Genomic DNA, 15293 nt, shown 5'->3' with positions numbered 1-15293 from the left:
AAATAAATGTCTTTATTGGAATGCTGAAGTGCTGACTTCCTTTCTTTTGCTGTTAACCCTATATTGCTGCAAGTTCTGAAACAACAGTTACAGCTCTTCATAGAACTTTATAAGCACCGATTGTCATCTATCTCAGTAATGAGAAAATCTGTATACACTGAAGACAAATTTTAACCGTGAATTGAGAATTTTGAGAATGAAGGATCAGTCTAAAGGGAGAGAAGCAGATTTCTCTATTAAGTCATATTACAAAGTCTCTTATTTCATGTGTACTATTGAGTTATGGAAAAAGAACATTTAAAACAACAGTTACAGTTTTAAGAATTGTCATTTCCAAAGTAAAAGAGCCAAAAAGAAGAATACATCTGTTTTTTTTAATGTTTCCACAAGCAATTTTATAATTTAAGCACTTTCTGAAAATATATAACAAAATTTAAATATGACAAATAGAGATCATTTGGAAAGTTGTATGACACATTTCTGTTAAAGTATATTTATAGTAGGCTGTGGTTTACTCCCAAAAAATTACTTAAAGGAGAGGGGAACCCAAGATCAAATATCAGGATCCATTCCTGGACAGGGGGAGTTGTTTGCCCTATATCCATTGCAAACACTGTGGTGCCTGAAGACACCGATTCATCAATTGCTCACGCCGGCCTTGATGAGGGGTCTTACTAGAGTCTGAGATCCCAGATTCATTAAGACACCTTTTAATGAATCACACACGTCTGAAAAGTGGCATGCGCTTCACCACAAATGTTACTCCGGTCAATCACTAGAGTAAAATTTCTGGTCTAACGAAAGGTAAAGCTCATCAAGAATTAGATGAGCCATGGGGTTAAGCCCTAGTTCCGCCTCCTTCTTGCCCCACCTCTGTCCACTTTGCCAGAGCTAGGCAAAACTGTTGTGAAAACGCCAAAAGTTGCACATTTTTGCTCAACACAAGGTTATGCAAAAATCTTGCTTCTCAAAATGTTGTACGACAGATTTCTGGCAAAAAGTCCAGCACAGGTTTACAGAGTCTATTCTGAAGTGTAGTGATCCAATCTCTCTATTGACCACATAGGAGACATGGGTGCTCCTTGGTTCCACCTTATTTATGGGCAACAATGCCCTATAGGTTGAATGTATAGATGTGTCCACCTTTTCCTTTTCCTATTGGCTTGACATGTATCGAGATCGGTGGCCTGAGATTTCTGGCATTGGAAAATAACATGATTTTGTGATACTCTGTTGGGAGATGTATATAAAATACATATCTATGCGTGGTCTGGGTTGTGATGCTACTTGAAGGGTTTTTCTAGCATGTCACAGATCCCTTTTTAAAATTTGGAAAGGTAAGTGTGGACACATCTGTACAAGATACCAAAAAAGTAGGATTAGATTATTTTTACAGGAATCCAATAAGTATTGTTTCTCCTTGTGGAGATTGACATGCTAAACATGCCGAGATGAGGAGACTTAAAGCCGCAATGCTCCTCCTGGAAATATGCAAATTGTCTCTTCAGAGAGGAAGAGGACTAGAACTCTAGTGCCACCTATTGGAAGTAGCAATTCTAACCGTCAATGTCAACCCTTTAACGAGTCTTGTCACATGACTTAGATTGTGGTTTGGCTTTTATCCTAAGTCATGTGATAAGGCTCAACATTGACGGTTAGAATTGCTACTTCCAATAGATGGCACTAGAATTCTAGTCCTCTTCCTCTCTGAAGAAACAATTTGCATTATTTTTACCGAATAGCGTGAAGTTTAACACCAGGATTTGTAAATGTGAGCTAGGACTCCATGCTTGCCCCAGAGATCTGTGTGTTAGCTGAAATCAATAAACAAAATTAAATTAGGTTCATTTGGTTCCTCTGAAGGTGCCAGTATCAGTAACAAAGTTGGCAAAACTGTAGAAATTCTAGGTACTCTATTAGTACTATTTATATATGTAGGCACAATATTACTTTACCCTGCAAAGGTTAATACTAGTCTTGGGTTTCGTCTTTGAATTAGGGACCAGCAGTACTGATATGTCCAGGTTACATGCCAATCCTTATGTGGGTAGAACAATCAGCAGCTCCAATCATGCTGCAAATAGCAGCCTTTTTGGTTCCCAAGACTTTCTAGTAGGGTCAGGGTAGACCACGTGGTGTGTGAAGATATGTCCAGGTACTGTGCTATGGTGGGTTATTTGTTCCACTCTGGCCTTGATAGACACTTTGGAAAATGTAAGAGATTCTTCTTTTTTATATTGTTGTCTCTTGTTTTATGAATTTTTTTTCTATTTATTATGCCAGATTTAGTCCAAAAAAATCAACTTTTTATGCTTTGCGCTTTACTCCAGAAGAAGGGCAAAGTTATTGTGCCTGAATGTAAAGTGCAGTGTGTTACTTCGTGACTATAAAGTGATTTACTACAATAAAGTAAATATTTTATGCCAAGCTAAGAGAATAAAAAAAATAATAAATAAAACCACTAATCTTCTGGTAATTGGTAGAAATGAAAATAAGCCATTAAATAAGTTGTGTTTTGTGTGTATGAGTATGTTTTATATAGATATATACAGTATACTAAGAGCTAGGCAAACATATCTGAGATAACCCGACACAACACTTTAGGCTGGTGCCTCACCTCTTTGATAAAAAAAAACGTAATAGAGTCAATGTAGAATGTTGTACAGGAAGCAGTACGGTTCATGAAAGTGCTTAATATGATTTTTCAAAAAGCTTTGTGAATACTATATGATGGTATGATGACCTGTAGTCTTGCAAAACGCTGGCAATGGGGCAGTTGTTATTGAAAATGGGACCATAACACAGCAACATTGACTGTGATAAGATATTTTTCTCTGAGTGATCAAAATCTTTAGCTGGATGTTTTCATTTTTCAAAGCAATTAGCAAATTCCTTATGTTGGTCTGGATAACTGCAGTTTTGTAAAACGTTGGCAGTTGATACTGAAAATGCAGCCATAACTTAGCAATATTGTCTTCACTTCCTTGAGATACTTTCAGCTGTTGAGCAAGATCTACAATTTCTAAAAAAGCTTAGTGAATCCCAGGTGACAACATGGTGATCCATAGTCTCACAAAACATTGGCAATGGGGCCGTTGTTATTGTAAGTGTGACGATAACCCAGAAACATTGACGTTAATGTAGGTTTGACCTCTTAAAGATACAGTTCACTATTGGGCAAGGCGGATCCTTTAATTTTTCAAAGCAAGTTATTGAATCCCATTTGGTGGTCTGTTGACCTGTAGTCTTATAAAATGTTGTCAGTTGGGAAGTTTATACTGAAGATGAAAATGCTTCCTTAACCCAGCAATATTGACATTGATGTAGGTCTTCACTTCCTAGAGGTACTTTCAATTGTGTACAAGGTCTTTAATTTTTAAAAAAAGTTAATGAATCTCATATAATGGCATGGTGACCTGTAGTCTTGTAAAATATTGGCAATTGAGTATTTTATAATGAAAATGCAACCCTAATCCACCACTATTGATGTAGATGTGGATCTTCTAGGTCTTCTCACCTCCAGGAGATATGTTCTGCTGTTGAGCAAGGTCTTAGCCAAAAATTTCAAGAGAAAGATTTTTAAGTTTGGGTTCACCAACTAAAGTCTATATCATCACACAGAAGGAATTGTTCCTCCGTATCCTACAGTACATTCATTATGTACTATAAGTTATTTAGTAACTTTGGACTCTACACACAAGATCTGGCAATGAAGTGTTTGGAGAAAGGCCATGGACTCTGGAACTGTACTGAGTGCAAACATTTACAAATTCGTCAAGTTCAAAATAAACTTGTAAACTAAGGAGCCTTCAAAGAACTTTCATCCATAAGCTGGTTCCTACACTTTCATAACCTATATATTTTTTTAGGTGAATTTGCTCATATATACAGCTTTATTTTATACTTTCACATATCCCTAGATGCTGGTTTGAAGATCACCATTAAGCAATGTGCGTTGCGTTTCAGTTGTTTCATTTAACCTGGACTTGTCTTGTTTGCTATCACTTCTGTCTGCTTCATCCATGCCACTTACCCTGGATAAGCAAAGGACGTTCTGAAAACTCTTTTTAAAGTTGTCAGATAGAAAGGCATAAAGTATGGGATTGGCACAACTGTTGGCATAACTGAGAACCACGACAAAGTCCCACATTGCTTTTAAGCCTGGAGTTGGCACTATTAAAAGAGATACCGAGGAGACGTTAAAGATGTAGAATGGAAGCCAGCAAAAGATAAAAACAGCTACCACTATAGACACCATCCTCGTAACTTTCTTTTCTGATCGTTTTCTTTTGGAGGAGCCAACTCTTATCCCAGAGGACTTCACTTTGATAATGATAAACAGATAGCAAAGGCAGATAATACTGAGAGGAATGAGAAATCCTAGGATGAAGGCATAAATTATAAAACCAGTGTACCAGGTGGTTGAATCATCTGGCCAAATAATGGTGCAGCTGCCTCTTCTTTCACTGGAAAGTTGTACCCCAGCATAATTCATGATGGGCATGATGACTAAAAGAGAGATGGTCCATACTGCAGCATTAACCATCTTAGCAGTCCTTGGTCTCCTCCATTTTGCTGACTTGATTGGGTGAACCACTGCAAGGTACCGGTCTATGCTCATAACTGTAAGGCAGAAGATACTGGTGAATTGGTTAATGCCATCCACTGTCATGACAATTCTGCAAATAACTTTGCCAAAGGGCCAATAGACCAAAGCCACCTGCATGGCCAAAAAGGGCAAGCCAAGCATAAAGAGTTCATCAGCTATAGCTAAGTTTAGGATGTAGATATTGGTGATGGTCTTCATCTTGGCATATCGGAGTATGACATAAATGACCAGTGTATTTCCACAAAGTCCTACGATGCACACCACAAAGTAAATGAAGGTAAGGATGGCATTGCTTGTCATGTCAAAGTATTGTGATGTTTCGTTTATGGATGCATTGCTTATGGTCTCCATAATGTACCCCTGAGAAACAGGAGAAAAGTACAACTCTGTGATGTTGGGTAAATCTGAATTATCCTGCTCCATTTTCTCGTTTTGTCGTTTCACAGAAAATGATGTCTGTCTATTACATACTTATGGCAGACTCTTCCGTTCTTTGTAGTCTGGTGAGCACTAAAACAAAACACATAAAAGCAAAAAAAAAATCATTAAAAGCTAGCAACTGCAAGTAGCAACGAATTGACAAATCTATTAACTACGCAAAAGCCCATGCTTCTATGACTGTATATTATTGATCTTGAACTTAAATGTATACCAGAGTTTTGCTCTATTCATATCCATAAAATGCACTAATTTCTGAGCCTCCAGCTGTCAGACTTGTGATGATATAGCTTAGTTCTAAGGGAATAAATTAAAGCTGAGTAGATCGCTTTTCTGCAACCAGGGCCATGGACCAGGTCAGTGCTCTCTGACTGTGAAGAGGAGCTGTGCGAATTTCCTTACCCCACGGGATCCCAGGCTCAGGTTATAGTTTGATTAGCTGGGCTGGCAAGAAATCATCTGCACAGGTGACGTTACACGGGGCCAGCTAATCATACATTGCATTGGAGAACCTAGACATTCAGGAAATTCACATAGCTCTTGTCCATGACCAGAGGGCGATGACCTGGATCGTTGTCTGGGGTTGTGTGAAGCGATCAACTCATCTCTAGAATAAATATAATTTTTCTTCAATTAACTGCTTTGTAAAAGCCAACAAAATTCTTCAAAGATCACCATTGATCTTGTTTCTCGAACCTTCAGTACTCACTTGGGGAAACTATAGCCAGCCATAGATTTTAGCATCACATGCTGTCCCTCGAAATGACAGAGCAGAAGATTTTAATAAGTGGCTGTCAATAAGAACATGGAAATAGGCTTTCTCCACAAGGAAAAATTCTGTGTCTTTAATGTAACCAATATTGCAGCTACCTTCTCAAAAAATGGCCCATCTGTTAAAAAGTCTGAAAATTAGCTTTCTCACAAAATAAAAGTTTCTTGCAAGTACCGTCTAGGAGAGGTGGCTACCCTACAAGTCAATGTCTGAACATTTAACAAGTCTTGCAACTTGACCAAGGAAAAAAGCTTAGGCCTCTTTCACACATCAGGTTTTCGCCGTCAGGCGTGATCCGGCGCTTTTGACAGAAACCGGATCCGGCGAAATGCAATGCCGGATCCGGTTTCCCCCCCATTGACTTGCATTTGCGCCGGATCGCGCCGGATGGCCATGCGTTTCATCCGGTTTTCGCCGGATCCGGCAATGTGTCGCGATCCGGCGTCTGGAAAAAACGGCTACTGTAACGTTTTTTGTCTCCGGCGAAAAAGCCGGACCCGCCGGATCCGGCGCGTCCGGCTTTTTCACACAATGAAAGCCTATGAGCGCCGCAATGCGCCTGATCCGGCGAAAGCCGGATCCGGTGGCCGGATCCGGTTTTTTTGGTCTGAGCATGCTCAGTAGCTCTGCCCACAAGACATATATAAAAGCAAGACAGTGGGACCCACAGCCACACCCAACATGCCACCCAAGAAAGCAACCAAGCGCAGCAGGAGAAGGCAGGAGACCACTGCAGCACCATCAGCACCACCACCACCCCAAATGGAGCAGCAAATGGAACAGCAAATGGAACATGATGAGGAGGGGAGTCCAGCAGCAGATGAGAGACGGTAATTATCAAATCCCCCATTCCTCCAAACTAGGGCCATGGAATATCAAGATATTCATTGGCCCTTTGTTTCTCTTTATTCAACAGCCGCCCAAGAGATGCAGCAGCAGCAGCAGCAGAAATGGCATCACTGGCAGCAGCAACAGCAGCAGCAATACCCACAGCCATGGAGTCTGGCCATCAAGAGGACAGCACATCTTCTTCTGGGAGCCCTCCCTCACATCGTCAGCGTTTGACGGTAAGTTTTTATTTCCAAAATCCATCATCTCTGTAATATATGTCATATTCATTGCCTTTTATTTCAAAACAGGAATCACAAGATGAAGAGGAGCTCCCAGAAGAAGAAGGAAGGGGTGGACAGACACCTGGAGTGGGCTCACAATTGGTAAGTTTTTTGCATCAAACGCAGAAACACAACATCACACTACACACAACACATAGAAAACAATGTTCTGCAGACCACACACAGCAAACAAATGCCTACATCCAAAGACATAACATTTTTTGTTTTCTTCTCTAGTCTTCCCAATCTGGTGCTCGGCCAAGAGGTCCTCGCAGTGCCTCCCAGGGTCGTCGGCGACAGCAACGCGGCGGTCACCAGCGTGTAAGTATAAATATTTTTGCTTTGTTTTTTTGCACTTTTTATTTCATTTCTTTTGTGGAGGCTAATTATGTTATTTTTGTCTTTTTCTTTAACAGCCTTCACAGCGTGCTCCCGACTCTGACGGTGAGGATGGAGGGATTGATGTGGACCGCCTCATCGATCTCGTCAGAGAAAGGGAGCCGCTCTGGAATATGGCTGACCGCCGCCACGCTGACCTTATCGTTACCCGACGACTCTGGGAGGAAATCTGTTCGCTCCTTGTGGGCCGCTGGGAGGACCTCGATGTTCGGGCCCAGTTTAAAGTGCGTAAGTATATACAGTACCGGTTGCTTGATGTAAACCAGTGTTTCCCGAACTCCAGTCCTCGTGGTCCCCACGGATCATGTGTTCAGGATTTCTATTTACTATGGAAATCCTGACAACATGACCCCTGGGGACCATGAGGACTGGAGTTTGTGAAACACTGATGTTGTATACTAACCACTCCTTTCTCGTTTCAGGGAACAGAATTGTGAATCGGTGGCGGTCTGTGAGGGATCGTTTCAAGAAGGAGTTCAATAAAGAGATGCGGGCCCCGAGTGGATCTGGAGGACGCAGGAGCAAGTACAAGTACGCACAAGCCCTGTCGTTCCTCCGGGAAACAATGCTCACCAGAAGGTAAATATTACACACCACATGTGAAAAAAAATGTTAGATGTAACTTTTTTTTTTCAGCCAGGGCCATACCATGTCAGTATTTTAATTGTTTTTTTTTCTCTTTATTCCACAGCACGGTGAGCAGCACTCGGGAGCCTGCACGATTGGACCCTTCTGAGGCGATCCCTGAGGAGACCGGCACCGAGGGACACTTCGACCGCCCCGGTACATCTGCACCTTCCCAGCCTTCCCACACATTCGACCCATCTGTCCCATCCACCAGCACAGGAGCATCGTGGCCGCCTACATTACATGAAGCTGCTGGTGAGGAGATCGCTTTCCCTTTACCCCACCCTTCTGCCCCTGCCACCTCTAGTACACCTGCGGGTACTGGGCGGCAGCGGCAGAGGGGTCAGGAAAAGAGTTATGCGCAAGAGTTCTTGCATCTGAATGCATCTTTACAGAACTGTCTAAAAGTCTTGTCAGAGCAAATCTCCGCAGGCTTTCAGCAGATCAACTCCAGCATTCTGGAGGTGAAGACACTTCTGCAAACCATGCATTCAGAAGCAAGATCTTCGCCAAACCTCACCTTTTTCAGGTCTGTTGTGGAGCGCATGGCAACACTATCTCCTACCCAGCAGATGCATGTAATGCATTCGTGCCACGGTGCTCTACAGCAGGTTACCTCCCAACCTCCACCTCCCACCACTGTAGTTCCTCCACCTGCACCCCCTCCAGCCACTTTCCATCCTCCCCCTCCTATTACATCTGCACCCCCTCCAGCCACTTTCCATCCTCCCCCTCCTATTACATACCAGCAACCTCACCAGTACCAGCAACCTCCCCAGTACCAGACATCTCCCCACTTCCAGCAACCTGCCCCGTACCAAACTCCTTCCCCATACCAAACTCCTTCCCCGTACCAAACTCCTTCCCCACACAACTTTCCATCAACATCATCTGCTCCTACAGTCCCTACCCAACCCTCCACTCCACCGCCCACCACCTCTTCTGCCTCCCACATGTCCACCCATTCTGTAGTTTTTTCCACACCTTCACCTCTAACTGTTCCTTCCCCACCACGATCCCAGTCCTCTCTCCACACACCCAGTGTCGAAGTGTCCCGCAGCCCCTCCAGCAGTATTTCCACCCCACACTACACAGATTTGTAATGTGTGTTTTTTAATAAAAATGCCCATTGGGTTTAAAACCTTTATTAAAAAAGTTTTTTGCACTTTAAAAACATTTTACAAAAAAAAAAAAAATTTTAAATAAAAGTTAAATTATCGTTTCACAATGGTTGTCTGTCATTTCATTCTGCGGCGAACTATGTTTAAAAAAAAGGTTAAATACAGGGTATTTCAAAGGTAAAAAGGTATTCAAAACCAGGTATATAACTGTGGGTAAATTTTAGCTTTTTGCCACAGTTGTGTTCCTGGTTGTGTTTGAAGCAAAGTATTTCACCTAAAAAGTTGTGTTTATTGTTGGTGATTTCCTAACAATGTACACAACTTTTGTTAAAAGGTGAAATACTTTGCATAAAACACAACCAGGTACACACCTTTGGCCTAAAGCTAAAAATAGTAAGACCATGACAAGATAGCCAACTTTGGTTGGCAAAGGTATATACTGTTGGTCCAGAAGGTACACAAGTTTGGTTAGGGAACAAATCTTTCACACTCTGTCATCCTGCCAGTGTACTCTGCCTTGAGGTGACATAAAGTATAGTGCAAAATTGTCCCTCATTACTGAAACCGTCACAGAACTTCTAGTGGTAATATTTCCAATGACAACATCCATCTTCGCCAGTAACTTGCTCTTCTCTCCAACCTGCACTTTCTTCTCTACAACCTGTCAAAGAAGGGCTGTAGGAACATGCTATATATAGTTTTCCAGTAGCCAATCCCGTTCGGAAGGCCACAAGGGTCAATTTTAAAAACCGGATCCGGCGTAATCCGTCGAAAAACGGATAGAAAAACGGATGAACCGGATGAGACGGATCCGGTTTTGTCTGTCAAGAACAAGACGGATCCGGCAGAAAACCGGATCCGGCACATCAGGTTTTACAAAACATTTGCCGGATCCGGCATTCCGGCACGACGCCGGATCGCGCCTGACGCCGAAAACCTGATGTGTGAAAGTAGCCTTAAAGGGAACCTGTCACCCCCAGGGCCTTTTTCAGTAAATGGCATGTCACACTAAGAGATATCGCTAGCAATATTGCTATAACTTGTGACGTTATAGCGATATTGCTAGCGATATCGCTACATGTGATACTTACCTACAACCCGCTCCCCCGCTGGTTATCGCTGATCGCGCGAGAACAGGCTGGACTGTTTCACGTCGTTTGCTTCCTGCGGCGCTTCCTGCTGTGACGACGAGCGACGCGTGGAGGACGCAGGATCGCCTGGTGTGACAGGTAAGTAGCGACCCCCATCCCCAGCGATGTCGCTAGTGAGATCTGCCTGTGTGGCAGCTCAGTAGCGACCACTTAGCGATGCACCAGCGATCCTGACCACGTCATATTGCTGGTCGGGATCGCTAGTACATTGCTAAGTGTGACAGTACCTCAAAAGAGCCACCTTCAGCAGCACTAAGGTTGCATTCTGTGAAGGTGGTTCTTATGGTTCTTATCCCTAGGAATGCTGAAATACTGACTAAATTGCCCGCCATACCTCTATTGTGTCCCGGAGGTATGTTTTCTCCCCCCTGTGTCAACCGCCTCAGAGCCATCAATCATCTCCCTCTTGCATCTGTGCGCCGCCTCCTGTCACACGCCTGGCGTTTGCACTCTGCCAACATTTCTCGGACATGCGCCGTGTGCGCTGCCTGGGAACTTACATCAGGAGATGATGTAAGGATATCGCGCCTGCGTGTAGCGGAGGCCACAGATCCCGCCCCGCAGTGTGTTATGATGTATTCACACTGCGGGGCTGGGAATCTGGTGTCTGCGCAATGAGGATCTATCTCTGCGCCTGAAAAGCTGATGATCTATCTATTCAGCCTGTCACCATCTCCCTCCTCCTCTTTCCTCCACCGTAATACGTTGGCACTTCAGCTCACTAAGATGCTGACGAGTGCCGACGTACTACGGTGGAGGAAAGAGGAGGAGGGAGATGGTGACAGGCTGAATAGAGAGATCATCAGCTTTTCAGTGTGAATACATCATAACACACTGTGGGGCGGAATCTGTGGCTTGATGTAAGTTCCCGGGCAGCGCGCATCGTGCATGCCCGAGTACTGTTGGCAAAGCGCAGGTGCTGGGCATGTAACAGGTTCACAGGAGGCGGCACACAGATGCAAGAGGGAGATGATTGACAGCTCTGAGGCAGTTGACACAGGGGGAGAAAACATACCTCCGGGACACAATAGAGGTATGGCGGGAAATTTATAAAAGTCAGTATTTCAGCGCTCCTAGGGATAAGAAACATAAGAGTTACCTTCACAGAATGCAACCTTAGTGCTGCTGATGGTGGCTCTTTTACTTAAAAAGGCCCTGGGAGGGTGACAAGTTCCCTTTAAACCAGAAGCTCGTCTAAAGACAGATTGTATTTTCCCCTCCAAACAGGCTGTCTTTGGATGAGTTTCTTACTTGACATTTATCCCTGATTAAATGGCTCATTAAGGCGAGGGCATTAGACTAATGTCGGACGAAACCGGCCCATATTGACGGGTTGGCTGACTGTCTCTTTAAGGAGAACCAATAATTTCCCCACTGATAAGGAACCTTGAGTCATCACTAGGGATTGTTTCCAAACCAAAGCCTCCCCCAAATATAAAAGGAAGAATCCCAAAAATCATCTCTTCTAAGTACTTTATAGAAAAGAATGCTGGTTGGCAGAATGATACCCGGATGAGAGGCCAGTAACTTTGAGGGGTTCTGTTTCTCCTTGTGGAAACCATCAGCTGTCATATGCAATTTAGCTCTCCAGAAGGAAGATAACCGTCTTTATAGTGCCGCCTATAGGTAGCTACCATGTAAGTCATTGTTTGACCCACCACAGAGCCTTGATAGGCAGTGTTCTTTCTTCTAGAGGAGAGCTAATTTGCAAATCAAGAAGAAGCATTACTGGGCCTATAAGATTCACTATTCCGGCTGGTGATCTGAATAATAAAAAACGGTACCCCCTGAGAACTAATAGACCATGCACAGCGGTTGTCATCATAAGACAACCAGTTTAATATTAGCTATGAATGCAAATGTAGAAGACATATGTTCACAAACATGCATAATAAAAGAGGTGGTGCCCTTTACAGGATTTCAGTGACTTGTTTGAGCTTTGGCAGCCTCTGTATTTATCTGATACACGTAGACATTGCAATCCAATAGTCTGATAGCTTCAGTGTAGTTATGGTATACAGAACAGAATTACAGTTTCTGACTGTTGTAAATGTGAGGGCATCACCAAAAAATGTGTCAGAACCTGGCAAGTCAAAGCATTACTCGATAGGGTAATTGACTTCAATGAGCACCAAGTAACGCTTGAATTCACCAGTGTTGACGCTGCTTTGGAATTAAATACTTTGAAAAATGTCCTCAAGGCTTAAATTTGATCACTGGTGGTCCCAGCATTTGACTTTCTGTTAAGCTCACACATTGGGTTAGCGAATTGAGAGAAAATGTCAACTTCTTGGAACTGGACCTTTAGCTAGGCAAACCAGCTGTGTATTATTTTTGTGCTACAGGTGCTTCTCCCAAAATTAGAATATCATCAAAAAGTTAATTTATTTCAGTTCTTCACTTCAAAAAGTGAAACTCATTATATACATTAGAGTCATTACAAACAGAGTGATCTCTTCCATGTGTTTATTTCTGTTAATGTTGATGATTATGGCTTACAGACAATGAAAACCCAAAAGCCATTATGTCAGCTGGCTGTTCACAGAGTGCTGTATGTATCCAAGCATATTAATGGAAAGTTGACTGGAAGGAAAAAGTGTGGTAGAAAAAGGCGCACAACCAATCGGGATAACCGCAGCCTTGAAAGGATTGTTAAGAAAAGGCCATTCAAAAATGTGGGGGAGATTTACAAGGAGAGGACTGCTGCTGGAGTCATTGCTTCATGAGCCACCACACACAGACGTATCCAGAACATGGGCTACAAGTGTCGCATTCCTTGTGTCAAGCCACTCATGACCAATAGACAACGCCAGAAGCGTCTTACCTGGGCCAAGGAGAAAAAGAACTGGACTGTTGCTCAGTGGTCCAAGGTGTTGTTGTCAGATTAAAGTAAATTTTGCATTTCATTTGGAAATCAAGGTCCCAGAGTCTGGAGGAAGAGTGGAGAGGCCACAATCCAAGCTGCTTGAGGTCTAGTGTGAAGTTTCCACAATCAGTGATGGTTTGGGGAGCCATGTCATCTGCTGGTGTAGGTCCACTGTGTTTTATCAAGATCAAAGTCAGCACAGCCGTCTACCAGGAAATTTTAGAGCACTTCATACTTCCCTGTGCCGACAAGCTTTTGGAGATGGAAATATCATTCTCCAGCAGGACTTGGCACCTGTCCACACTCCCAAAAGTACCAATACCTGGTTTATAAACAACAGTATCACCGTGCTTGATTTGCAACACAAATTAACTAAACGATTACCCAAGTATCCTCTCCTGTGTGATACTTTCTGCTGAGCTGTGTATCCAATCCTAGCGTGTGTTACTGACTGCTCAGCCGTGTATCTAATCCTATCCTGTGTGATACTGACTGCTGAGCCGTGTATCTAATCCTATTCTGTGTGATACCATCTGCTGAGCTGTGTATCTAAGCCTATTCTGTGTGATACTGTCTGTTGAGCCATATATCTAATAGACGATAACACCATAGAAATGATAAGAATAATAGGCCTTAGTTACCACAACTGTCTACAAAGAAAACTGTTGCTGATAGCAACCAATCACAGCTCATTTTTCATCGTTTAAACAGCTCTGGGACAGCGTGGCGAGTTTTGAGTGGCGACTTTTGTGTTTCGACTTTTATGTGACGAGGGTGGTGTATGTGTGGTGAGGGTGGTATATGTGTTGAAGCACGTGGTAGTGTGTGGCGCATTTTGTGTGTGTGTTCATATCCCCGTGTGTGGTGAGTATCCCATGTCAGGGCCCCACCTTAGCAACTGTATGGTATATACTCTTTGGCGCCATCGCTCTCATTCTGTAAGTCCCCCTTGTTCACATCTGGCAGCTGTCAATTTGCCTCCAACACTTTTCCTTTCACTTTTTCCCCATTATGTAGATAGAGGCAAAATTGTTTGGTGAATTGGAAAACGCGGGGCTAAAATTTTGCCTCACAACATAGCCTATGACGCTCTCGGGGTCCAGTGACTGTGCAAAATTTTGTGGCTGTAGCTATGACGGTGCAGATGACAATACACACATACACCTTTTCCCCATTATGTAGATAGGGGCAAAATTGTTTGGTGAATTGGAACGCGCGGGGTTAAAATTTCACCTCACAACATAACCTATGATGCTCTCGGGGTCCAGACGTGTGACTGTGCAAAATTTTGTGGCTGTAGTTGTGACGGTGCAGATGCCAATCCCGGACATACACACATACATACATACATACATACATACACACATTGAGCTTTATATATTAGATTGAGAGTCCTCAATGGTTGATACCTTTTAATGGCTAACTGAAAAGATAGTAACACATTGCAAGCTTTCGAGACTACGCAGGTCACTTCATCAGGCTAGACACCTGGTCTAGCCTGATGAAGAGACCTGAGTAGTCTCTAAAGCTTGCAATGTGTTACTATCTTTTCAGTTAGCCATTAAAAGGTATCAACCACTGAGGACTCTCAATTCTAAATATTATTCTATATAATATATGAGTTTCACTTTTTACATTGAAGAACTGAAATAAATATACTTTTTGATAATATTCTACTTTTGTGAGAAGCCCCTGTATGTAACCTTTTTATTGCAGGGAACATAAAATATTAGGATGCATTACACAAGCAGTGTGCTTCTATCCTGCATTGTGAGAGCTGGGCACAAATACCTGTTGAGATCACAGCTCACATCTAAGGACTCACAGGCACATGTACCCCTCAGGCTCTGCTCTAAGGATCAGCTGGATTTTTTATAAAAAGGCAGCGACTGCACTGTTGTGAGTAGGAAGTAATTATAGCATGTGAGGCAGTGCACTCACCAAACCAGACCACCCAATGGGAGTTACAACTGAGAGATCCTAAGGATGAAGTCAGGCCTGGCCGAGAAGCAAAGAATCAGAATACTGCAATGAGACTGAGTCTAGAGTGCCAAATTAGGTTGGCCTGCTGGGGGAAGAACCCCAGAAAGAAGTGGCCCTGGAGGAAACATAGATACAGATCACTCCTTAATGGCCACCAAACTGCTGTGGATTGCATCATGAAGTTCTGCTGTCACCTGCATCTGTGAGTGAAATTG

The 15293-nt window shown here is 43.0% G+C and overlaps 1 protein-coding gene across 2 annotated transcripts in view; it reads right to left on the bottom strand.

Moving 5' to 3' along the window:
• Positions 1 to 360: 360 nt before the first annotated feature.
• Positions 361 to 15293, bottom strand: part of SSTR2 (somatostatin receptor 2) — a 44137-nt gene continuing 29204 nt past the window's right edge. For both annotated transcript variants that reach the window (XM_073560173.1, XM_073560163.1), the window contains exon 2: positions 361 to 5119. In XM_073560173.1, coding sequence (XP_073416274.1) covers positions 3917 to 5032 — 1116 coding nt within the window. In that variant the 5' untranslated portion in view covers positions 5033 to 5119 and the 3' untranslated portion in view covers positions 361 to 3916. The remainder of the gene's footprint in view (positions 5120 to 15293) is intronic.

This window comes from Dendrobates tinctorius, unplaced genomic scaffold (genome assembly GCF_039654945.1).
Source record: "Dendrobates tinctorius isolate UK_male_01 unplaced genomic scaffold, ASM3965494v1 ptg000014l, whole genome shotgun sequence".
In the NCBI taxonomy this organism is placed as follows: domain Eukaryota; kingdom Metazoa; phylum Chordata; class Amphibia; order Anura; family Dendrobatidae; genus Dendrobates; species Dendrobates tinctorius.
Note: the sequence above shows the minus strand (reverse complement) of the source record. Positions and strands in the feature narration are given on the sequence as shown.